A 26,211-nucleotide genomic window follows, 5' to 3' on the forward strand; every position below is an offset into this window, starting at 1 on the left:
TTACGAGGCAATTATCTTTTATTTTTCAGGACATGAAACAATTGCAGCAATTTACGATTCATTAAGGAAAAAAAGGACAAATTTTTTCCCGGTAACAGCAGCACAGCGGCTGGCCGCCATTTTGGATTATCGCTGGAGGTGATTATCGTGTGATAGTGTGAGTTTCTCGACCAATCAGCGCGCGAGATATTCAATAATCACCTGTGTATTTATACTAAATGTCATTATTATTATTCTATAGCTTGTAAGTGACTTTCCTTGGGTATTAGAACATATATAATATATTAATAACTAACTTTATTTATTTATATATCTTATATATATATATGTATATGATATATATTAATAATTATTAATATTTTCTGGTCTACTAATGTTATACTTAAGTTCCACACGCTGATCAGTGCTTATGAACAAGAGATTACGAGCACATTTGTTCATATATCTGAAGGGCTGGTGTGAACAGTCACTGACACGTTGCTCCACGTGAGTAACTTAAAACAACATCTGAGTCACGAGATCTCATTTCGTCTCTTGTTATTCCTCCAAATTGAGTGTACATATCATTTTGGTCTCTATAGCACTATATACAGTAGAGCAGTTAAACCAATGCCATTATTGGCCTATCCAATCCTTACTGCATATTGTCAATATTCTTTAGATACTAGTCAATGTCAACATCTAGGCTAAAGGCGATTTTTTTATTTCGCCATTCCTACGATTTCATGCATTTCTTCCCTCTAGAAACAGTCTGGTTTCCATACTTTACTTTATTCTTCAGTGTGGCTATAGAGGAACGTTCTGAACGTAAGCGTCTGTCTGCTGTATTTCTGTCTGTCTTTCTTATACTGTAGTCTTTTGAACATGGTAATTACTAGCCCTTGATGATCCACTTTTGCTGGTCTTATCAATACTGTAGCCATTATCGTTAGCAAAGCATATCCCACCACAACACTTGCCAAACTTTTTGTACATCATTTTTTTCAACTCTTTCTTAAATGTTTTATTCCTGACAGCGTAAAGGATAGGGTTGAGGCAGCTGTTGACTGTCAGGCAAATAGCACAGAATGACGATGTCAAGACTTCTGCTACTACCCGTGACATGACTTGCTTCCTACTCAGAATAGACCAGGCTAAAGAGATGGCGATTGGAAGAAGAAAGAAGAACATGTTGCTAATAACAAGAACGAAGATACGCTTGGCCAATGCCACGTCTGTTGTGCTACCGATACGATCACTTGATTTCTTCACATACAGATAGAGTTGTAAATAGAGAGGCAGCGTAACCAAGTACATTATACAAGCCATCAAGGTTACTACAATACTGTACCAGAACTGATGAGGGATGGACTTGACTGGATAGATAGGAATGCAGAATGTACCTATGGAGTACATGCCGACGCCTACAAATGGAAGGAAAGCTACTACCAAAGACCATATCCAGCAAACCATGATAGCAATACGAGCGGTTTTCATCTTCATTTTAGATTTCACCTTGACTGAGTTGACTACCGAACGATACCTTTCATACGTCAAAACAAGTGAACAACTGACGGCGATAGTCTGACCAAGAATCCACATTGGACCAATATAATCACACTTACTGTCAGCAAATGTTCGTGTTTGTTCGTAGTCATAGACGTGATGAATCACTGCAATTATGACAGAGTAAACACCATTGAGAAAGTCCCCAAAGGCTAGGTTCGATACGAGAACCATGGCAATGTTTTTGCGCAGGCGCTCCGAGAATGCTGTCGTCAAGACAACGATTAGGTTAAGAACGATAGCGATAGGACCAAACAGGTATTCTAACGCTAAGACGCGAATATTGACATCCCTACATGGAGCTTTCGATGTCTCTGTTACCTCAGTGTTGTAACAACTAGAACCTCTGGCGAAGCACTCTGCAATAAAGTCATACTTAGCAAACATTTGTATGACATGACTGTACTTAGTTATCTTAGCTCGGCACGCGTAGCCTGCTACCCATTCAAAGTATTCTTTCTTCTTAATCTTGTCCAGTAATGTTTTATTGATATCTCGCTTTAGACTGCAATCACTGCACTGGTTGTTCCATCTCACACCATGGATTTCCTTCAAGCTCTTGATGCTTAATAACTCATCATCTGGTACCCAGTCATCATTCTCAGATATATCCAGGTATTCTAGTGAGGGCAGCTCGATCTGAACACCTTTTGTATCCCATGACTTGATGCGGTTATTACGTAGAGTTCTGAGGATGAAAACCAACAAAATGAATACAAAACAATGACTCAATTTTTTGTTGTAAGTAGTTCAGTCCATTCCATTCGACTGCGGCTTTTTAGGAGGATGCGCACTTGTCTATTTCTAACTGCGGGCAGCGACCATCAAGGTGCGGCCGCTTAGCATCCAGAGTTTATCAAGATGCTTTGCTTGCACAACAAGACGTTTATGAGAAACGTTTCTAATACTTACAGGTTGACAAGGTTAGCAAATTCCTCAAAGACTCCTTCTGGGATTACGCTGATATTTCCGTTGGACAAGTCCCTATGAAATATTAATCACAACCACGCGCATTAATATATTAATGCTTGAAATATCTGTTGGTATATGTACATGTAGAAATACATGAATGTCGGTCACTCAGATATCGACAACCACAACACCGAAATTAAGGTGTGTTTTTGCCCAATCTGAAGCAGGATAGGAAAGCTATGACCGATCGGCTGGGATCGATGAGTTGGTTTGAAGAATGAATGCAATGTTAACGCTATAATGTCGGCTAACGCCCGCCAGCATTAAAGCATACATTCCGAAAAGCAAATCGCGCTCTATTTATTCATTACCATATTCAAGATGGTTTGGTTAGATTGTGTATCATCTTTATATTAATACTAGTGCCATGGTGTTTCAAGCATAATACATTGATTTAAACGGTGACTGGTTGAGTGTTTTACGCACTTATCATATCCTGAATGACTTGACAGATCACCAGCCCATTCACCTTGACTTTTATTCACAGTCAAATCAATGCAACATTATATCTCAACGTTTTGATCATTCTGTCATCACGACCGCGTGAGACACAAACTCACTCTTATTTCACGAGCAAATTCATGTCATTATGAATGGATGGAAATAGACTAAACTTTTCAAGTGACTTTCCCACGTACAGACAATGATCTTGTGTCTATAGTTAACTGCTGTTGAGTAACTGTTGTGTTAATTAATTCAATTAGTTAAAAGCTCTTGAAATAAGACTATCTGATCGTCATATTAAGCCGATTTGAAGTGAGTATTACAACATGTTTATGTAAACACAACATGAATAAAGATACAAATATATGTTTATTTATCGAATGAGCACTCGAAACTTGGCGGGGGTTTGAAGCAGAAATATGACTTGACCCATTCCTTGATCCTAAAATTCTCCAAATCATTGTAAAAGCTGCGAATTAACAATCTTTCTTGGCCTGCCCTCGTTGTGTATCGAATGATACCACATTCTAGGGTATCAGTTTCATACGCACGAATCAACAGAACGCCCTGTATAGGCTTCCTCCTTTGCTTCTCAACATGAATAACCGATTGTACATAAAAACGAAGACTATTTCTGGTCATTCTTTGATACTAAATTAGTCCGATATCACACTGTGTTTGGTTCTATTTCAGTGTTCAATGTCTTTCATCAATCATTAACATTCTTCAAATCACTTACATTATTCATTATTACATTCTACTAAATCGAATCTAGATTATTACTTTTATTAATTGATAGTTCATCTAATATTTGACGATAAAACAACACAAGAAACGTCCAGCTAAATAATGTCAGTCAGTCAAGGTTTTCCCCACACTAAATATCTGCTGATAGCAAGACTTTCAATGGCTTTTTAAGTTCAAATTGTCTTGAGCAATCAGCTTATCGACAAATGCAGACAGACATTCTGGTAAATGAACTACACACGACTGACAAAACCAATACACTCGTGGGCCGCCAAGATCGAATATGAAAGGAGTCAGTCCACACGGCAGACAGGATATAGCCTTTCAGTAGACTATGATTGGAAGTAGACCAAAACTACTTCCTACTTCCCGGCATAATAACTTCATTAATAATTTACAACTAACGAAAAAGACTGTCTCACGCAATCCCTCCTCCCACGTAATGTTTAAAAAACTACTCATAAAATAAAGTGAATGGAAAAAAAAAAAAAAATTAAAAATGGGAAAATGGGCGGGAGAAAAGTAAGGAGCTGTTATCAGACTTACAATGTACATATTTTCCTTGGTTCTGGAATAAATGCCTTTAGTTTGCTCAAATCTGTCAGGCCACATCTTCCTGCTTCACTGGTGTTTAGGTCTTCTGAACACACGAATGATTTACCATTACAGGGATCACGTGATTGGCTGATAGAGAAACAGATGACGACGATGAATGTGAAGAGCAGACAAGTCATCTGACAGAAAGAAAAACAGAAAATGCAATTGCAAGATTAATAACTGAACATTTGATTCATTATAATTATGATAATTGTACCAGGTATGACCTCTCTAACCAATCCTATCCTTCCACATACGCATCACCTCACGTCTATCCATCATGTAGAGTGAATTTATTCAAACTTTTGAATAGTTGACGTCACCTAAATTAGATAAGTTATTTATTATTCAACAGTGTGACTATTAAATCACTCTATTAATACGAATATACCGACCCCGACAAACAATGCATAAAGTTAAAAATTCCCACGTCTTTGATGGACAAGTAAAGGCAATACGTATAGACTTTATTCATAAAAGAATCAAATTATTATATGTGATGTGTCAAGTCCGGTAAAGGTCCTGGCCCGCCGGAAACCACGCCGTATTGACTCAACGCTCAAATAAATCGTTCACATGTTTCACTTGTCAGATAAACGTGCCGGATATTTTGCCTTGCTTTTTAATGTTCTCGGTAGTGTATCAAACTATCAAACTCTGATTGTCAGTGGTTTGATTTGAGAAGACTGCCCCATGATATGGCATTCGTTGTAGTGTGGTATGTGTCTGTTAGCGCTATTAAACCATTATTAATAACCACTAAAAGCTTAATGACTCCCTTTGTCAACCACAGAATGGTTATTATTAAGTCTAGGACAATATTTGTATGGCAATCTGCCATGACTGACATCCACGACAAAATGCATGGATTTCATTAAAATCTCAATTAAACCGCGTCGAGATGGGTTTGCTTTAGGAGGTGTAGTGCATGCAGATAAAGCTAAAGAGACCAGCATGTCTCCAGCTATCACCAGATTGACCATGATTTTGGTCCAATCCTTGACTTTTGTCTGGTTTGTGTAAGGAAAGCGCCAGCTTAGTTTGATCAATGTCGCAATGTAACTTAGAATAAGTATTCTTTGATCATAATATCTGGACAGGAAATCTTGCCTCGGGTTATTAGTTATAATTCTTAAACGTATTTGAGATATCCATCTTAGTCGCCTGTCTCTTATAAATGACTTCAACAAGCTAGCTCATTAAAATTAGCTTTAGATTTGACTAGAGTAATTTTTGATCTCTTCCTGAAAGATGTTTTGAGACTAAGAACAACCCTCCACTCCAGCTGAGATGGATGTTATTGTTTTGTCTAGTGTTCATTTATTCTTTATGTGTGTTTATTGTGCTATGGACCAGTGACCAAAGTCTTATATCAGTCATTCTGAGTAATATCTTAATATATCACTCAACCATCCAGTGTAAAATCAACAGTTTTTTTGTGATCGAATCATATTCAACTATCTTCTTGTGGTGCTGCGGGTATTTTCTCATACCTTACGCATTTTTATTCAGCCTTTAGATTAAAAAACCCCTAATTCTACGCTATCGGCGCCGAGTTTAATAGGTACTGACATGGACTGGCGCGACTGTACCGACGTTTATATTGAAGTATATATATTAAGTATCGACAGAAATTGAAGGGACTTTTCATTAACACGGTCGGTCCGTTTCTGGGTGAAGCAACTATTTCTTGGTTGTATAATGTTAAAAAAATATTTCACCGCGTTATTGATATTCAAATTCAAACGAGAATTTCTTAGTATCCTCATGAATAATTTCTATCTAGTAGTACACACCTTTTGTCCTACCGATTTAGAAAATATTCGCTTGATGTTTCGAGGGAAATGCTGAATGAAAGCAAATTGTGTCCATACTAAGAGAGAAGTGACCACTCCCGGGTTAAATAGTGTAATCCATAAAACTATAGTTAATACTACAGCAGTCAGTATGGATCTCAAGAGCTACTTTCAAGTTCCTACCGAACTCTCTTCAGTCCAGTTTGTTAATGACAACCTCTAAGTTCTTGACTCACGAACTGAAAAGGCTGTGAATTCAGATTTCGAGATTCATAAAATCTTGTCAGTTAAACTAGCAGCTTTACTTACCTTGCCGTAATCACTGAGACAATCTAAATGTAGCTTGATCGTTGAGTAAAAGTGCCCGCGCTGCTTACGACTGATGCAACTTACCGTAGAAGATTCTGTGCTCTTTGTGGTCTAACATCAACTGAATACCCGACGAGAAACAATTCTACCGTTGAGGTCACTGATGGGTTGAGCTGGCTCTGCTGATGAGCTAGTATGCCATATAATATTCAATAGACGAATATTACGTCACCGCTCGACCCAAAATCAATTTGGCGAGTGACGAACGAATTTCCGCTCAAAGCCGGTGGAGGATGAAGAGTAATCAAACATTAAACAGCTTTTAAGCTAACCACACTGGACAACGTGTTTGCAAACCTTCGAATTGACAAAGACCTTAATTCGAGAGGTTGTTGAGATTCTCTTCATTGATAGGATAGCCTTCCAATAGGCCAATACTCTAGGCCTTTTTCGCTTTGAATTCAGAACAAGAAGATATCCTTTTTTTATGATGCGAAAAATCCGTGTGGCTGGCTGGAAGAGTGGCAGGTGTAAGTAACTGGGCTTTTTCCAGCAGAAAAACGAAAAATTCTAAGGGTAATAGATATGACTGAGAAGAACTATGCAAAGAATCGTCGAGAAATACGAAACTACAAAATATGAATCACAACAGACCAACAACTCATTGACACCTGGAAGTCAGGAAACAGTGCCTGTCACTAAACTATATCCCCTATGTTCTCTTAAGATATCATGGTTATTTGCTTGGCATTTTCCCACTTTGTTTGCAGCCTCACCATCATCCTACTCCATATGAAAACACGCGTCTTGTCATTATTTTATTGTAATGGAAGTAATGGAAGAGAGTTTGACTCTAACTTGGCGTGTGGTACACACGTACGTACTACGAACAGCTGAAAACAATATGCAAAACACTCAGCTTACCTTCAATCTTATGTTTCTTAATGCTCTGAGGATTAAAAAAAGCTATAATCTTTTTGATTCTAAAGAACACATTTAAGTACCATCAAATGTGGCGTTCTTTCAGTATTTCTTTAGTAATCCTTCTCAATGTATCTTTCAGCGATTAAACCACAGCCCTCTCTCAACCACAATACTCTATTTTCCTCTCGAAACAGCTCCACTTTCTTTTCCCTGTCCACAGACGCCACGAATTCTACTATTTAAGCTATAAACAGTAAACTACTGCAAATATTTTCTGGTAAAAACTACTACGGGGAAAATCCATCAATCTATCTACAGTTTCTATCTGCCTTAGTATCTAATTTATCTATTATCCAATCGTTTATTTACTATTTAATGGCACACACTTTGAATGTTTGCTCGTAGTTTTGGTGCTTAAACAAATATTTGGTTTTTTTTTAGTTTCATACAAGTTCTCATGAAGGATGTTTTCCCACTTGACTAACCTTCAACTGGAGCCTTGTTGTTTTTGAATTGAGCTTCAGTTCAAACCACAATACACGATTCTTATCCTGCTTTAGGGAGACACTCGACGCCCAGGCTTTCAGCGCCGAACTCGAATACAAACAACAAACGTAAAAGAGTTCTTGTCTACGATAGGAGATGCATGTGATGTGGAGAGAGTAATTGTGTTGGTTGTTTTTGTTCAATATAATAGAGCAACCTGTAAGCCCAAACAACGCTCAATACCAATATATACAGCTCAGCAAGACACACTCACACAGCCTATTCATTCATTTCTCGAATCTTTTTTCTCTATGTTTTATTCAAATCAAATTTTCTAGAACAACTCTTCAGTATTCAGAACTACAGCTACAGTAATGATCATTAACAATGATGGAGAATTTCTAGCTTATGTTAAACCTTCACGGATAATTGGCGTCGAAAGAAACCGCCCTTATTCATTAGCAAAACACCTGTTAATTAAACATGAGACCCGGTTTGAATATCAGTCGTTAATCTGGAGGAAAGAGCCTACCAATTGAATATTAATATTCAACCAGGGTGGCTTAATAATTGAATAGCTAGTTTGAAGGGGAATTATTCTGTTTAGAGCTTTAATCTCTAGTGTGTCATCTGTTCTTTCTTTGAACGGCTGAAAGTTACAATATATTTCTATTTTGCAGATTGAATAGCTAGCCAGCCAGCCAGGCAAAGCAAGCAAGCTTTGCAATGTGAAAGGGAATTTCTTTTTTGCGACAGACCGCCCGATCATGCATTAATTTCGCTCTGATCAGTGTTTATAGAGGATGTTTTCAGTTATTACTAACCAATCTCTTGATGTAAATTCAGTAAAAGACATGTTTATTAAACACGTTAGAACTACCGGTGTATGGAAGAGAAGGCGAGCCATCAGTCGAATCAGTAAATGTGCCTAGAATCCCTAGAACGATATTATCATTCATTCTTCAAATTGACTAGGGAAATGAATGAACGAAAATGAACGAATGAACGAATGACAGATGGGTGGATGGATGAATAATGTTCACCTATGTTTCACTATTCACATTGTTCAAGCACCGACTATATTTGAACATTTCAACACGTGCTATCACAGGTAGCCCAAGCTTGGTTTCTGTGGTGTCATGCTATAAGGAAATGTATGGGGATTCTTCAAAAATTTCAATAAAATCATTGAATCGTGAAATGAAGCCTCGAAATTTTACCCGATCATTGAGAAATAGCACTTCTTTCGCTCTGTGTGGTTATTTTTTTAAAAAATTTAACCCGTTTAAGGATTTTCCCCCCCCACCAGTAATGATTTTATTGAAACTTTTGAAGAATCCCCATACATTAATAACAACCTTGGGCTACCTGTGGTGCTATTGACGTATTGAATATCTATCAATAAGTAGCTGGGTGAGGTGAATGAGTCCTCTCCATCGAGTTATCTCTCCATAGTCATTTCGACAGTAAAGATCGGATGAAGAGACGTACAGATACGAGAGATGTACGAGTAGTACTGGTCTATACTGCTGCTCAATTAGTGTAATAATAATGTTTAGTAAAAATACACAGGTGATTATTAAAAATCTCGCGGGCTGATTGGTCGAGAAAATCACACGATAATCACCTCCAGCGATAATCCAAAATGGTGGCCAGCCGCTTTGTTGGTGTTACCAAAAAAAGTCTTTTATCTTCTTTTCTTTTCTTTTTTTTTTTTTTTTCTGAAAGAATCACCTGTGTATTTATACTAAAACAATTATTTGCCTCAGCCTCAGTGAATATCGGAGAATATCATCCTCGCTGCTCGAAGACTCGCGTCTCGGTAAATATTCCCCGATATTCACTTCGCTTTCGGCGAATAATTGTTAGTAACTATAACCAAACTGACATGCGTACTGGTGCTTAGTGTGTGGCTAGTCATGTGGTGACATTCAGCGAACTCAATGAAAAAAATCAAGCATGCGGTGTACATCATGTGAAACTCGCAACATGCATCAGTGTACATGTATAGTTCATTGAATACTAACTGGCCTAGATCCCAGTTACTGCTGCAGACAGACGCGTGCGCCCGTAATTACCGCCAAAACTGATTGAATCAAAACGACCGGTTATCAATTTACGAATTTATGAACCAGCAATAAAAAACTCAAACTTAAGTGATGATTTATTGAAGGTACTGCGGCTCCTGTTATTGAGTGTTGGAACACGTTAGAATTGGCATTAATGAGTTCGGGAAAAATTGAAAACCGTTATTGATGAATGTTTAAACGATGAAGCGACTACAAAATAAAAATGGCGTCTTATTGTCTAGATTATGAAAATACGCGCAATATAGCGGTCTATTCTGTGTACGCTTTGATCTCAACGTGAAAGAGAAACACATCAAACACTGTAAGTACACATGTCAAGAAAGGGCTGAAGAACTGAAATCATCACAAGAAAAAAATAAAGCAAATACCATCAATTTTATCCGTTCTTGTTTTGGTTGGAAAGACTCTTTTAAACCTCTTCCGTGTCTTCTGGAAACTTATTTTGACTACCTATTAACTGTTATATTAATTGGTTTCTGACTTTTCCCATGTACAAAAGCGGCTGCGAAAAGACGGCACCTAACAATCATTACATCACTTCTTTTGATGTTCTATAATGATTTAGCCTTTTAGTATTCACTAGTCAAAGTATGGCAACTCACGATAGCCATGCATGGCTCCCCCGTCCTGCCTCTAAGTTAAGAAACTAACTAATTTTCTAGAATATAATTCTTTCACCATTATCAGAAGTGTTCTGCTTTAAGGGTGATTAAAGCCAATTGAAAGTAAAGCTAAAGCTACAGGTAATAAATGAATGAATTAATGAAGTTTTCACCGCGGCATTCAACGCCAACACGATTCTGAGTAGCCTTTTATCCTGGTAGTCAATATCCTGTATTTTAAGGCATTCCTGCCAGTCTCTTTCATCCGCTCTCTACACACGTTTCTATTTGAATACCTAATCTTATTAGTTTTTTAAAGCCCATATTTAATGTTTGTCATTAGTATTCTTCCTATTGAAGCTTTTAATCAAGTCCTTCATGTTCAGTTCTGTTCACAATTACTCCCTTTGACCCGCTTGGCAAAATAGCGGGTAATGAAGACAGATGCTGTGAATTTGAAACAACTTGAATACCAGTCAAAGGAACCGCAGAATAACTGATGAAAAAGTCCTTAAAGCGTGACGCACAATGAAAGATGTTTCGAGAAATCAGCGAATAAGCACCGACTATAAAAAACATTTTGTTGAGTAAAACGCCATATTTCAATAAATTAATAATTCTATCAAAATTAGTCGAGATATAAAACATTACTTTCTTTATTATTAGAAAATAATTCCCTAAAAGAAAGATGATTTGAATAACCAGCAAAAGTTTTGTATTGCCTTAGTTGTGCACATGAATATTATTCCATACTGTTTTATCTTCTCTTAAGCTGACGAACATTATTATAAATGGCACTTACTGTCATTCAAAAGGTTTCTTTGTTTGCTTTTAACTAGCTTTACTGAACATACAAGACATTCAGTTGGAATACCTAAGTTAGTAAAGCGGTTGGTCTATACTTGCTGGGTTAGTGATCTTGTTCCTGGTGTATCCTCGGGTATTGTTACCCGTTTGTGAAAGGCTGTTAAGTACGTGAGTATCTTTGTGGTCAGTGTAGCTAATTATATAGATTTTCACTGAGGTAGCAATCTTTGAGGTTACGTATGTAGGTAGGTAGTGCTGTATCAAGGAATAATAATAATAATGATAATAATAATAATAATAATAATGATACAATAGAATATTTATATTGTGTGATATTTCACTCAACAATTTAGGATTTATATCTTCTTCCATTCCTTTATTTTGTGGTGAGAAAATATTTACGTATTCCAGGTAATCATTATAGCCAACCAAATCTTATTTAGTAAAGAATGCTGTATGCTGTTTTCGTCATATAGTTTTTCTCAGAGAGTGATTTAAAGTTGTTGTGAAAAAATCGAGCAATAGGGATCGTGACGTCTTTACCGTTGCTATTAACTACGAAATGCGGCCACCTAACAACTATCAGAACATAGCCGCGAGCGATTGATTAATATTGCTATAAATAGGTCACGTGATATATCGTGTCCTACAGATCTTCCTTTCACTTAGTTAGGGTTAGTGAGTGAGTGATCAAAGACAGTTACTGCAACACGATGTTTTCTGGTGAGTAAACCTGCCTTCATACCTGTTGAACTATAGATCTCAATAACCGGGAATACTAGATATAACCACACTTTTACTGATAAGAAGTTTCAGGACTCATTTCAGAATAGGTCAGTTGTCTTGTGAATCCCGCGGTTACCCCTTGAATCGTCAGAACTAGTCTTTAAGCCTGTCTTATTTTATCTATACATTGTAAAGAACACTTTTCTTTGCTTTAATTTCATCCTACATAACACTGAATGTTATGCAGGATGTTGGTGATAACAGATATTTCATGCGGCATCTCCTACACTACAAGTCACTAACTATTGTAAAAGTTATGCGAACTGCATCTGATATATTTACATTGGGTTTTCCTGATTCGCAAGTAATATTATACTTTACTAGTGATGTCGGTAGTAAGATGACATTCTAGTCATGTCCCTTTTCCCTTGTCTTATCGGGTCTTCTTTCTAACTACTCGATTGTTTTATGATAATATTGGCGACGCAGACCGGCTCAAGTCAGATGCGCATGTAAAACTGTAACTTTTATGATAAGGCACTTGGTCGCTTCCCTGGCAAGAGAAATGAGTTTTTTCCTACGTTTTTAATGATATAGCTAGTAAAATGACTAGTGAAATGACTAGTAAAGACCATCACAACTTGTTGCTCAGACTAAACATAACTATCTTCGGCAACAATGTTCAACATGCATGCGCTCATACGTATATTTTGTGCGAATAATGCCTAATAATTTCAGTATAACCAAGGAAATATCTTGTTGTAATTGCATGTTTAGGCTTTAAACTACGGCCAGTTGAGTCTAAAGTACCATAATCAATTATTTAAGACCTTACTGCACTCAAACACTAGCCAACACTAGAAAAAAAAAATCATTAGTTGTTGGTACTTTTGAGTGCCTAACAAATTAATGGTATAAAACGATCAAGGCTTTAGTAAACAGTTCTAGAAACACCGTGTTTTGTTTTATAGACAGATCAATTTATAAGAAGATAGGTGAGCTGTTCTAGTCACATCTACTTGATAATTTGTTTTCAAAAACAAAAATAGCTTGCAATAAATTATTTTAATTTTTGTTTTCTCTTTCACAGAGAGCTAAAATGTTTCCTAATTCATTTCCTAACGTGATTCATTGTCTACTGATGGTTACCATGGTGATGGTTGCCCATACGAAAGGTAACGTAGCAACTGAACTCTTAAATGACAGATTCACCTGTCGATGACGCACTTAAGTCACGTGAGGCGCAAAGACAGGGACATCACATCACATCACATCACATCCATATGGAAGCGATTTGTCAACCGTCATCTTTAGCTGATAGAGCTGATAGCATGTAATGTCGGAGCATGCGCACTAGTACGATCGAATGCTAATAGACCAAAATACTGCTTGTTGATAAAGTGGTCTTTTGTTCAGCTATAGCGCAGCATTTTAAAACCTATAGAAAACACATTAGGGATTGATCGATGTATTAGTCGTAAGATGAAGACTGACAAACCTTTTAAAGTTGTTTTGGTTTTGACTCGAGACCAACACGTGGAAATAATACAACAAACGACTCTAACATTACTCAGCTGCCAACCACAGAATAGAACCGGTGCCCTTTTTTAAAATAGTCCTTGATCATTTGAACTATTGTAATCAATTCAGCCCCGGCTAACCCTAACTTTACCCTGATCTTGTTCGGTAAAAAAGAATCGTCTCATTATTTATTACACGAAAAGCACTGTGTGAGTATATCTACCACGGCGGAGGAGTTGCACTTTCACCACTAACCAAATAATAGAATGCTAAATGCTAAATAATAAATCATTGCACTAATTTAAGTATTCCAGTTATAATTAGGAGCCGTAACTCGTTGTCCCTTTGAATATTACTAAACATGACTTCTCTAGTTCAATAGACCATGATATAAACTCACCTTCAAACAGACACCAATCTTTTTCCCTCTGAGTCGTATATGACTGACGATGCTCAAACGCGCAGCAGACAAAGTAACGGTCAAAACAAAGGGACGGCTTTAAAGATATCGACAACAAAAGATAATTAATTGAGCGATTGGAAAGTACTTTGAGTTTCTATTTAAAACTTTCCGGGATTTAACACGAAGATCTTGTCAACTAACCTTAAATACAACTAGCTAATGTACTGGCGAGTAGCACGCGTCAGGTTTTCTACTTAGTAGTTCAAAACACATCCTCGAAGTAAGATATATCGAAGTAGTTAATTCAATTAAGCACTAAAGTACATTAATGTACAAGTATGCCTTCGGGTGTTTCAACATTTTGTTATATCCCCAACGAGGCAACATGAACTGACAAATCGTTTTTACAAAAGTTTTGCAAGATGTTGATTCAAATTCGACAGGTTTTCCAGCTACAGACGTTATTTTCGGGCCTCTTGTTAGTTAGACCACCTTAAAGGTATGTTTCAAGGGCTGGAGAGTCAACACAACCAATCACCGTCCAGTTAGTACTGACTGACAAAGAGTGTACCACCGCCATTACTTTACAGTAATGTTTCAGTAGCCCACTTTTTATAATGAAAAGATGCAATAGATAATAAGCTCAACGTCAAACTCCAAGAATTACATGATAGATAGCCACTCTAACCTCAACCAGCTGCTGGATTATTATTCAGTGTAACTCACTGAAGGAATACATTAAAACCAGACACTATTATTCAATAATGCGCCTTTAAGGCGCGGGTTGTAGTCCAACCAAGGTGTTTGAATTACTCCTCTTTAATAGGCATCATTAATGTCTTTATAATTAAAATAAAGTAAAGTGCATTGCATCGTTTGATGAAAATACCATTATCGACTAAGTTACTAACAGTATTCTGTATAAGTAAATACGGCGAGGTTATAGATTCCATTCTTTAGCTTCACTGATTTAGGGGGGAAAATCTGAATCAGAATAATCTTGTGCACATATGCATTAAGCATGACAGATATTAAATTAAAGTGTTCATGGGCCGGTAAGATTCGGATCGTTACAACAATACATCAATTATTGCTGACACAGATTATCAAAAACTAGCGTCCATTTCTTACGTTGTACATTTGCTCGTAGGATATTCATTGTAATCAGTAATTAACATTGGTTTTGCGGTTTTCCGTGTTTTGTGCTTTCTAATATTTTAACTATTCGTTTTTACCCCCACTGTGTTCCATCAAAAGTACCTAAAGTGCGTTCGAAATTTTCCCTTTTTTCTATAGACAACTTTGCTGATGTCAGTATTTTGACATATGCTATATGACTGTTATTATTCACATCTTATCAAGCAGCACCTAAACGAACCATCTAGATCAAGCTAATGGAATGCGTGGTTCAATACAAATCTTTAAAATCGACAATCGCAGTACTGACTTTACTTATATCAATTAAGATAGAGACAAATTACCAACATTGAATAAATGTATGAGACGTCATGAGACACAGATAGAGAGCAAAAGTGATTTATAAAAGACCAAAGGATCGGTGTAATGTTCCTTCCATATCTGATAAAACCAGAATATGGTCAGTCAAGGGGATGCCTGTCACCGGCCTACAAAGACATCATGCTTTTCAGGTCTTATATTATCCTTTATTCGACTCGAGGCATGATGACAATAACTACACAAGGATAATTAATTTGGAGCTAAACTACACCATGCAAAAAAAAAAAAAAAAAAAAAAAATCCAAAATACAAAGCTTGCTACACCAGGAAAGACCTAATTATTCTATTAATTCTTATAAATCTTTTATAACTCTAAAGGTGGGTGATTGACTACCCCCCCCCCCCCCAGCTGTATCTGCCCTTGTAAAAATATGCTAGCAATACTGAAATAATTAGTGTAGTGAACACAGTTTAAAGTGACTGCAAAATTAAAAAGATAGGAAAAAGAACAGAAAGAAAGAGTGATGGTCATAAATGAAAGGGTTATGAAAAGGGAAGCCATATTATGATGGAGTGTACGCTATCATGTTTATATATCATATTGATATATTATAGTTTGTATTGATACTGGTAAGATGTGCTGGTGGTGGAGTCTAATGAAATGGTGCAGTCCTAAAAACAGCTACTCTAAGAATGAATGTCCAAATCGATGCAACCTCTGCCCTACTGACCCAGGTACAGCCCTAATTGTATATCGTACATTGTAACCTGTATAACCTGTACATTGTAACCTGTATAACCTGTACATTGTAACCTGTATAACCTGTACATTGTAACCTGTACACTGTAACCTGAATAACCTGTACATTGTAACCTGTATAACCTGTACATTGTAACCTGTATAACCTGTACATTGTAACCTGTATAACCTGTACACTGTAACCTGTATAACCTGTACATTGTAACCTGTATAACCTGTACATTGTAACCTGTATAACCTGTACATTGTAACCTGTATAACCTGTACATTGTAACCTGTATAACCTGTACATTGTAACCTGTATAACCTGTACACTGTAACCTGTATAACCTGTACATTGTAACCTGTATAACCTGTATAACCTGTAGATCGTAAACTGTATATTGTAACCTGTACATTTATTTGCTATCTTATGAAGGTTGTTTTGTATTTGCTTCTAGTGTTAGTAACTTCCTCGTCAATGGTAACGCAATCCACTCCAGTCATACCAGTAATACCTTCAGTCACAGCATCCATTTCCGTCACACCTCAATTCTCTACTAGTATGGTTATTGCAAGTAGTTGTACTTCACCAACACAAGTGAAAACATCTTCATCAACAGTTCAAGACTGTAAATTTCCAACATTACCCTTCAGTCATAATGTACTTGAGAATATGTACATGATTGGTCACGTGTTTTCTAAACATATTGTGGTATCCGAGTCTCACTGTGAGGATCTGTGTTTGCGCGCGCATCTTTGCCTGGGTTATAACTTCAATCAGGATCAGAATGCGGGATCAAACAACTGTGAACTCCTGGATCACGTTGATAATTTCTCTCCTAAATCTGGAAGTGTTTTTCGACTGTTTGACAGAGACGCCGCCATAAGGGTATGGTACCTTTATCACTGATCCTTTAATACAAAACGTCTGTTATGTGTCTGGGATCGACCCGGCGAGTCAGCGATCCTTGTGGTCAGTTGCTTGTATTACTTACGATGCATGCTGAACACAAGGAACACAAGGAACGCTGGCTTCTAATATGGGCATTGAACCTAAGGAACTAATAAACTTCACATCCTTAGTGATTGCTTCTATATAAATTTATAATCTTTATCCCCCAACCTATTCGGTCAATGAAACTCGTGCTATAGCTACCCTTGTATATTCCACATCCTTTATCTTAACAAAGTCTCTTTTTTGCAGGAATTACTAGGAAATGACGAAGCTGCAAGCGTACGTGCAGCGTGATGATTACAAAGACTGACTGAGAGAGCAAAAAATGATCAGATCTTACTGATTCTATATCAAGGACAACACTGCTATACACCGCAAGTCTATTATTGCCTTTTTGTTCTTCGAAAACCACAAATTATTCATGGTTCCCCATCAGAAAATAGCGAAGCAATCACCTTTGCAGCATTTTCCCAGTGAAATTAAATTCTTGTCCCACAAACAATTATACAGTATCTTTTTTAAAGAGTACTATACGAGGATAACGAGGCAATTTTCTCTTACTATCAAAGGACATGATACAATTCATAATCAGTTCCGCGATCAGATCTTTAAATATCGAGATATTTTAGCTAATTTTTGAGCTTAGTGTGGCATCCCGGCCACTTTTCAAACCGTTCCACTGCCTATGTCATCTAAGATTCTACCGGGACTGCACAACTCTTCTGTTCTACGACGGTCGTACGATATCTCACAGGTCGTACGCCACTCTTTGTGCTAGTAGCATTCGCTGTAATGAATATTATTATTATTATGAATATGAATGGCACATGCTTTGCAGCCGTGTTTGTTGATTCATTGCATCAACCAGCGCTAACACAAAACCCTAGTTCCATTTTGTACCAAGGATGGAGGGCTCGGGCTCTCCAGAAGATGAGGGGGAGAGGGAGGGGCGTATTTGACCTTCTACTCAAAGTAAGGCAATGGAGAACAACATGATATACATACAATCACGTCACAAGAAAATTAATTAAACGTATTCTTGTTCCAAGGTCCTGTGGATCGATTTATTTATTAAAGTGGTTTCTGAGTGAGTGTGAAATTAATACGCTTTTTGCATTAGTTTTTAAAATCCTACTGGAATATTCACAGTTGTTCGTATCTTGATGGATAATTAGTTATATTCATGTCAGCTTTCTCTCCCGGCTGTGTCCGGTCCAACTGAGGAATGAAAATAAATGATCGATCATATCAGCGATAAAACAAACAAATGGAGTCAAGTGCGTGGACCAAACAAATAACTGCACCAAGATCCGGCATTACTTGTCATATCGCTGGCTGGTGCGTGTAGAGATGATCCAATAAGCCGGAAAAGGCGAATTTTCTTTTTTTTTTCTTTTGGAATACGAGGAAAGAGATTTGATATTATATAGGTTATGTTATTTCACTTGTTTTACCAAAAAGATGCAGGGCTGAAATGCTGTTACTTCTCTAGTTTACGTTATTAAAATCGATTAATCTAGCAAAATGATGTAAGGGTGAGATGTACGGCATGTTAGCTTTGATACTAGCCCTTGATAAGCCTTCACATGGAAATAAAAAAAGTTAGCACTTAACGCAGATACTCAGTCAGTTTAAGGGTTGTCCTTATTTCTCTCAGCTAGAGGCAAAAGGCAATGCTTTTTTACTCCTGCTGGGTATCTTTCCATCACTAGCTGAGCACAAAGTGGTGTTGATAATGGCGGCCCTGCTTCCGATGATCCTATTGAATAAGTGATGCAGCTGATACAACTTGTCAAACAACAGCCATTGATACACATAAAGAAAAATACTTAGCTTGATTCACAACAGATTACACAGCTAAAAGTACAACAGCGGTTTTATCATCACTCTTGTGAGATCGTACATGGTAGTGAGAGAAGATGGGTATCATACCATCAACAGGAGAGATAACGTTCTCTTTGATATGTATAATGGCGAATGGATTGATGTTCGCTTGGACACATGAAAACATTAGACTATTTGGTAGGTAATACTCGGTACTTTTTCATTTTTGCGTGCCATCGATAGTAATGCAGCTAAGAAACTGAAAATTCCCTATAAATTTACCGCAACTTTTCACGGTCAGAGTAATCGTTTTTACTGTCCAATAAATTGGCTAGCGCTCCTGTTATAAATATTTAGATCACTTTGCTAAGGGGTCCAATGGTTTGCTATTGTAACGTATTTTCTTTTTACAGACATCGTCTTCAAACCAAACAAATCAAGCGTGGTTCAGCCCATACCAGTGTTAGATCCCATGAATGAATTCACTGCTTGTTTTTGGGTGAGACTTGATCCCTTGCCATGGCCGGTGGGATCAGTAGTGTTTCTTAACTATTCTGCACATGAAAAACACGATGAAATCGTTCTTGAATATCAAACTACTGTCCAGTTTACTGTGGGTGCAAACACTATGTAAGTAGTACTACTCTTCCCAGTAGACCGAGGTAGTTATTTTTTTTATCGCCTTCGTAGCGTCTGTTATGTTATCCAGAAGTACATTTCAAATCGACCACGTGATGCCAATGTTATGGGGTCATTAAAATAATTAGAATAGCTCCTCTTTTAGGTGACGTCAAGGTATATCGTGTCACATATCATTTAGTTTGAAATCAAAATAAATAAAGCGTCGTTTTTACTAGGATAGCACTTATTAGCCAGTGGCTAACAAACCCGTGACCCTCGTTCTATGTTGAATTGGAAATTAGAATTTGATTTTTGTGGAGGGAGGAAAACCGTAGAAAAACCCTCAGATGAGGCGAGGCGATCGCTCTCTCCGGTACTTCCCATAGAATTAAATATCCCGCCAAGGACAATATAACTAGCCGGGTGTGTCCCAAGCGCGAGGGATCCGGAGGTTACTCTAACTTTATGTAAACATGTTCTGAATGAGTTTCTGGCCAGTATTGTTTTGAATCTAATGGCAAATGGTTTGCATTACGAAGATCTCGACACACAGACTGCTATCAGAAACTGTGATACACAGGGGATCTGTCCTAACTATTAAAAGGCAGTCCACGTTACATTCCCTTGAGTAATACTTCTTTTTTTCACTAACAACGATTCCAAAGGCACATAAACTTTGCCCACTAAAAGTCCACTTTAAATAATCAGCTGTATTGATATTCTTCTAATCTGTTTAAATTGAGAATAATGTCTAGGGAAAGCGGGGGAAGAAATAGTCTTGTTCTAAAGGGAACGACATGTGATTAGAAACATTGCGTTTAAACTCAAACACAGTTGAATGATGAACACAGTCTTCAGTTTTATCTTTTGCTTTCAAGATTGAGAAGCAATTCTTTCCCCAACATGGACGACGGCAAGTGGAAGTTCATCTGTGTTCAATGGGAAAACAAGGATGGCATGACGTCACTTTACATTAATGGAAACTTGGTGGTAAATGTAGCAAACAAACAAAAAGACTACAAAGTCTTGAACAGTGGAGATGTAAGACTGGAGCTGGGGTATTCATCCGCAGCACAAGATCTGAGTGGAAGAATGACGTGTGTCAACATCTGGGATGATCTGTTATCGACTCAAACTATCCTTCGATTATATCGTGCTCATGACTGTGGATACCACCCGAACAACCTCGTTATAGACTGGCAAAAGATTAGTACAAAACTGAGAGACATGGGATCGCCATTACTTGTAACTCCATCTGAGTTAAGAAATGACCAAGGTAAATGAATAACTGACCATGTCAAGTAATTAAAGAGACCGTACATGACTTGTCATCACCATGACAACCCACACAACATATATTTACCATTATCTCCCTTTTATTCCACAGTTATCATAACTACCACATGCACTAAACCCCAGCTTCTACATGGTCAAATCTTCCCAGAAGCAGTTCTGGTGGGTCAAGTCATATCAATAACAGAAGTTGTTTCAGAACTCCAGTGTCAAGACCAATGTCTGAGAGCACAAGCTTGCAATGCCTTTAACATTGAACAACAAGGAACGACGATAAAGAAAACGTGTCAACTGATTAGTGGAGTAACTGGAGTAAAAGGAAATCATGTTTCGTATGGAAGAGTATTCGACAGACAGGGTATGATCAAGGTATGTAGAAATTCACTCACACGATCTATTCACTGTCTTTGTTGTGCTTCCAATGAGATATTATCTGAGATCTTCTTTGTTTTAGAAGACTATGTTATGAAATTGTTTTCATTGAATCAGTGATACTTTTTCCCTTTTTCAGGCTCTTCTTACACCATCATGTTCTGAGAATAGAGAAAACAGTCCCTAATATACCAACATAGGTCAACCCAGCATGATCCTGCTCTTGACTGCAATGACACAGTCCCTACTATACCAATATAGGTCAACCCAGCATGATCCTGCTCTTGACTGGGATGACACAGTCCCTACTATACCAATATAGGTCAACCCAGCATTATTCTGCTCTTGACTGCAATGACACAGTCCCTACTATACCAATATAGGTCAACCCAGCATGATCCTGCTCTTGACTGCAATGACACAGTCCCTACTATACCAATATAGGTCAACCCAGCATGATCCTGCTCTTGACTGGGATGACACAGTCCCTACTATACCAATATAGGTCAACCCAGCATGATCCTGCTCTTGATGGCAATGACACAGTCCCTACTATACCAATATAGGTCAACCCAGCATGATCCTGCTCTTGACTGCAATGACACAGTCCCTACTATACCAATATAGGTCAACCCAGCATGATCCTGCTCTTGACGGCAATGACACAGTCCCTACTATACCAATATAGGTCAACCCAGCATGATTCTGCTCTTGAGGGCAATGACACAGTCCCTACTATACCAATATAGGTCAACCCAGCATGATCCTGCTCTTGACGGCAATGACACATAATCCCCACCACCCATTAAAACATTCCTTAAAACCAGCAGCTCGTGAGACAAGATATTATTAAGTACATTTTTCTGTATTAAAAGTTAAACTTTCACACGGTAGTTCTTTATTGTAACTATACCTATATGCTATTCAAAAAACCTCCCAGTATTATATGGCATTCTATTGTTTGGTTTGCTTTATAACAGTTGGTAAAACTTGTTGTGTATGTTGCTTGAGTTTGAAATGTGTGTAAGCAATGATACCAGATAATGTTATAGCAATACCAATCAACTGGTTCATCTTGAGGGGGTCATGAAAAAGAAAATACCCTCCTAACAATGTTACACAGAACTTCAAATGCCCCACCATGTTATATCTGTTGGTGCACATTAAGGAAAATACTCTGGAATAAATTATGGTTAATAAGCTAAAAGCACTAAATACAGGTGTATTCTTTAAGTCTTTCTGTGGTCACAAAGGATACGTTACAGGAGAAGTATTGCCAATGATCCAATAGATTGACAAGTTGACAGTAAAAGCTACAATGCCAGAGCCCAGCACAGCTAACTGAAATAGATATTTTTGCAACAATATTTAATGTACCCATGCCAGGCATGATACAAACAAAGTCACTATATATATATACTTACGATAGCAATGAATGGCCAATATGAAAATAATCCATCTTTACCGGTAAGGGGCTCAAAGAAAGGAACTACAAAGGCAAGTAGACAAGCAGAAAGTGGAGCCTATAATTACAGAAGTAAAAAACACACCATGTTAAAATATGATCAGAATTTTTTCAGTTTGAATTCATAATGTATCAAATTGAGCTGATCCTCACAGCATATAAGCAACTTATGCAGCTGCAAATTGAAAGACTCAGAAAATACATAATGTTGAAAAATCAAAATAGATTCAGTTTGACAACTGGAAAAAACTCCAATAATAATAATAATAATAATAATGATAATAATAACAATAATAATAATAACAATAATAATAACAATAATAATAATAATAACAAAAATGATAATATAATAATTAAAAAAAAAATAATTATAATAATTTAATAATAATAATAATAATTTAGTTTAAGAAAAGAAAAAAACGTGGTGGATTCGTAATTCAACGTCACAACGAATTACGCAATCTGGAGGCTGAGCTTCTTAGCACAGTATGCAACGACGTAGAGATTGAGCCCTTGTTACAATCAATCTCAGATGAGAAACTAAGCAAAGGAGCAAACAAAGCTGCAGAAGCAAGACTTGACATCCATGCACGAGGTTTCTGGGAGAAGCAACGTTCTGCCTTTTTTGACGTAAGGGTTTGTCACCCAAATGCAGATACGTACAAAGATCTAGATCTACCCAAAATCTACAAGCTACATGAAAATGACAAGAAGCGGAAATACACCGAAAGAGTAAATGAAATCGAACATGGAACATTTACTCCCCTTGTCTTTTGTACAACAGGAGGTATGAGTAAAGAATGCAAAACATATCACAGTAGGCTTGCTGAACTGATAGCCCGAAAGAAAGGTGAAGAGTACCACAAAACAATGGCATGGATTAGGGCCAAGACTTGTTTCTCTCTGTTAAGATCTGCACTTGTATGTCTACGAGGCTCAAGGACTATAAAAAGAACTTATAATGATATAAACAACATAGACTTAGACATTCAGGTTGCTGAAAGCGCCATTTTATAAATTTAGATTTTTAGCTTATTAACGTAGATTTTTAGATAAAGATACATAGTTATATATTTAATATATATTTCAATTTTCCTTATTAGTCAGTTTTTCATCTTATAATTCCTTCTTCTTTGTAAGTATTATATATTAACATATTCATATTTAAATAATGGACAAATTCTATTCGTTTTTTACAATCTTGAAAAAATGTATAAATATTTAAAAATTATTAATTATTGATTAGAGATTATTGTTATTATTAATTATTGATTAAAGTAGTATATTATTTTTATTTTATTTGTTTAAGAAAAGAAAAATTGTATTTGGTATGTATATAGATATATATGACGTATAGATTATCTCTTCACATATCCTACAATAAAAAATATATCTATTTATAATAATAATAATTAAAAAAAAAAAGAGAAAAAGAAAAACTATAATAAAATATACTATAATAAAAATATATCTACTAATGTATAACCATAAAATCTATTTAGTAAAAATTAATCCTAATAATATATGTTAAAAAAAAAAAAATAATGACAAACATATATATATATTTTTTAAGTATTTAGCTAATTGCTGCATTTGCAGTCTCAACATCCAATATAATAATATAATAATAACAATAATAATAATAGTAATATAATAATAATAATAAATAATAATAATAATTTAATAATTTCTATAGCGCGATTTTCCATGGCAAAATGATCAAATGAGCTTAACAATCTTAAGTGTTAATAAAAAAGAGAGAGAGAGAGAGAAAAAAAAGGTATATACCATTAAGGTATATTTTAATTACTATATCACACACCATATAACATATACCTGGTAATACAAAAGTTGCATGGAATTGACTTCAAACTCCTGCTGCTTGCTTCCAACCATCTAGAATATGGAGAAAGTTTAGTGTTATATGTAATGCATATCATCTGTATTTGTGGAATAAACTTGGAGTACTTGTATTGATATTTCTAGTTTAATAATGCACTCACCCAGCTGAGTGGTAAATAAGTTGTGCAAAGCATGATTAGCAAAATGATCAACCCTAAGCATTTTAGAAGCTTAATTGAAAGAACGAAGCAAACATGGTGGTAAAGGGAAATTGTTTTTATTCTTCCTTTCCATATTTCCGCTTCTCATAGGCACATATTTTATATTTTAGTCAAACGAAAACAGAAAAATATGCAAAAATATGGGTTATTTGGATTTTAGTAAACTTGCTGTGATTGCCTGAAACAAAATTCACCACTCAGCTGGACTGGTGCAGATATAGTCTTGTAAGTAATACTATTTTACCACTTGATAAAATGAAGTTATGATGACTCCCAAAGAGGCAAAAATTGTACCAGCAATGTTGAATTTCACATCATAATATGAATTCAAGATCACTCCTAAAGTTATTGGAATCTGGAATAAAAAAATAAAACAAAGCAAGGTTATTTAGATACTCAAGATTACATTTGCGTGACTCTTTGATACAGCACAGGACAGAATTATTGTAGCAAGAAATTGATGACATCCTCTGAACCAATAACAGCGGATCCTGCAATCACAATTATCAATTGCCATGTCGTACGGATCAGGCATCTGTACAGTGAAATGAAGTTTCTTCTTATGAATAAACGTGTTTACAAAGCTCATTTCAGTCTTACAGCTGATCAAATTTAGGATTTTTTCATTGTTTCATAATGTAAGAAAATCTTTGGTCAGATTATTCAGTTCTTTGCTTTTTCCTATACTTTCAAGCCAACTACGATATTCTTACATTTTTTTAATGCAATGAAAAGGGGTTAAAAAACATTTAGATAACTTACTTCTACAGTTAAAACCAATCAAATTTACATCCTTAGTAAAGTCTATTAGTCTGACTGTCCTTATAATGAATTAATGAGTTCATTTTCAACTTACTATGGTGAGTTTAATATTACTAGGATAACTCTTGTTGTAGATGAAAGTATGGATGCCAATGATGGTGGGAGTAGTGAGAGCCTTTGCTAGCTGATAGGTACCAACTGTATTGTTTTGAAGGCTGAGGTTCGTGAAAACCACGAAGCCACAAAACGAAAGTGAAAGTGGAATCATCTTCGACAACGGAAGCTGCTTTGGTTGAAACAATCGGAAGAAAACACATATCACCAGCCCGACGTATGTTACCAAGAAGTGAATACACGTTAACGTCATGTTGGGAAATCCATAATTCACGTAGATCCATTTGTTAAGGAATACTATACAAATAGAAGCTAAAAAATTCACTGTTAATCCTAGAGTCAAGATTCCCGAGTGCATTATTGTATTTCTAACTAGTTGGAGGTATCTGAAATTATTTTGAAAGACACATTATCGCAGTTTAAACAGAAATCCCCACAAATAGGGTGAGTTCTCTCTAATTTTCTTTGTGTTCTCATAAACAGTTAGTTGGAAATACCAGTTACTAGACACGACACCAGATCATAAATCAAAACGTCGTTATCAGCAGGCGTTCCACACCATGACATGAAGTA

General features: G+C 36.5%; 4 protein-coding genes across 6 annotated transcripts; 2 read left to right on the plus strand and 2 right to left on the minus strand.

The window, feature by feature from the left end:
* Positions 1-13,993, minus strand: LOC116307298 (thyrotropin receptor). The gene is made up of 4 exons (XM_031717473.2): positions 13,967-13,993; positions 4,255-4,442; positions 2,458-2,529; positions 1-2,233 (listed from the first exon to the last, which is right to left on the minus strand). Exons 2-4 carry the CDS (start codon positions 4,440-4,442, stop codon positions 844-846), a joined length of 1,650 nt encoding a protein of 549 aa, XP_031573333.2. The 5' UTR covers positions 13,967-13,993; the 3' UTR covers positions 1-843.
* On the plus strand, positions 11,286-17,961 carry LOC116307301 (uncharacterized). Of its 3 annotated transcripts, none has more exons than XM_031717483.2 (5): positions 11,286-11,487; positions 13,136-13,220; positions 16,043-16,162; positions 16,628-17,058; positions 17,374-17,961. In XM_031717483.2, exons 2-5 carry the CDS (start codon positions 13,145-13,147, stop codon positions 17,416-17,418), a joined length of 672 nt encoding a protein of 223 aa, XP_031573343.2. In that variant the 5' UTR covers positions 11,286-11,487; positions 13,136-13,144; the 3' UTR covers positions 17,419-17,961. The 3 variants fall into 3 exon arrangements, with proteins under 3 accessions (XP_031573343.2, XP_031573344.2, XP_031573342.2); XM_031717484.2 differs by having other exon boundaries at positions 11,286-11,483; XM_031717482.2 differs by lacking the exon at positions 11,286-11,487 and adding an exon at positions 11,959-12,042.
* Positions 17,962-18,077: 116 nt separating this feature from the next.
* LOC116307299 (C-reactive protein 3.3) lies at positions 18,078-22,120 on the plus strand. Its single transcript, XM_089033374.1, has 5 exons — positions 18,078-19,146; positions 19,362-19,578; positions 20,448-20,845; positions 20,957-21,231; positions 21,374-22,120. Exons 1-5 carry the CDS (start codon positions 19,044-19,046, stop codon positions 21,419-21,421), a joined length of 1,041 nt encoding a protein of 346 aa, XP_088889500.1. The 5' UTR covers positions 18,078-19,043; the 3' UTR covers positions 21,422-22,120.
* LOC116307300 (solute carrier family 35 member E3) lies at positions 22,079-26,181 on the minus strand. The gene is made up of 6 exons (XM_031717480.2): positions 25,619-26,181; positions 25,007-25,117; positions 24,536-24,595; positions 22,659-22,757; positions 22,493-22,575; positions 22,079-22,384 (listed from the first exon to the last, which is right to left on the minus strand). The coding sequence occupies exons 1-6, from the start codon at positions 25,994-25,996 to the stop codon at positions 22,189-22,191; spliced, it is 927 nt and encodes a 308-aa protein (XP_031573340.1). The 5' UTR covers positions 25,997-26,181; the 3' UTR covers positions 22,079-22,188.
* Positions 26,182-26,211: the final 30 nt, after the last annotated feature.

Source organism: Actinia tenebrosa, unplaced genomic scaffold, assembly GCF_029948245.1.
Source record: "Actinia tenebrosa isolate PJP-AT-01 unplaced genomic scaffold, QUT_ActTen_1.0 PGA_scaffold1__47_contigs__length_23844297, whole genome shotgun sequence".
NCBI lineage: Eukaryota > Metazoa > Cnidaria > Anthozoa > Actiniaria > Actiniidae > Actinia > Actinia tenebrosa.

Excerpts from the sequence above, each read along its gene's own strand:
- LOC116307298 (XM_031717473.2), bottom strand. The coding sequence starts at position 4,442 with ATGACTTGTCTGCTCTTCACATTCATCGTCGTCATCTGTTTCTCTATC. Across the intron at positions 2,530-4,254 it reads CCAAGGAAAATATGTACATT|GGACTTGTCCAACGGAAATA; the intron begins GTAAGTCTGATA and ends AATATTTCATAG. Across the intron at positions 2,234-2,457 it reads TTTGCTAACCTTGTCAACCT|AACTCTACGTAATAACCGCA; the intron begins GTAAGTATTAGA and ends TTTCATCCTCAG.
- LOC116307301 (XM_031717483.2), top strand. The coding sequence starts at position 13,145 with ATGTTTCCTAATTCATTTCCTAACGTGATTCATTGTCTACTGATGGTT. Across the intron at positions 13,221-16,042 it reads GATGGTTGCCCATACGAAAG|TTTGTATTGATACTGGTAAG; the intron begins GTAACGTAGCAA and ends GATATATTATAG. Across the intron at positions 16,163-16,627 it reads CCTCTGCCCTACTGACCCAG|TGTTAGTAACTTCCTCGTCA; the intron begins GTACAGCCCTAA and ends ATTTGCTTCTAG.
- LOC116307299 (XM_089033374.1), top strand. The coding sequence starts at position 19,044 with ATGGGTATCATACCATCAACAGGAGAGATAACGTTCTCTTTGATATGT. Across the intron at positions 19,579-20,447 it reads ACTGTGGGTGCAAACACTAT|ATTGAGAAGCAATTCTTTCC; the intron begins GTAAGTAGTACT and ends TTTGCTTTCAAG. Across the intron at positions 21,232-21,373 it reads ACAGACAGGGTATGATCAAG|GCTCTTCTTACACCATCATG; the intron begins GTATGTAGAAAT and ends TCCCTTTTTCAG.
- LOC116307300 (XM_031717480.2), bottom strand. The coding sequence starts at position 25,996 with ATGCACTCGGGAATCTTGACTCTAGGATTAACAGTGAATTTTTTAGCT. Across the intron at positions 22,576-22,658 it reads ATTGGCCATTCATTGCTATC|TTAGCTGTGCTGGGCTCTGG; the intron begins GTAAGTATATAT and ends TATCTATTTCAG. Across the intron at positions 22,385-22,492 it reads GGCAATACTTCTCCTGTAAC|ATATAACATGGTGGGGCATT; the intron begins GTATCCTTTGTG and ends GTGCACCAACAG.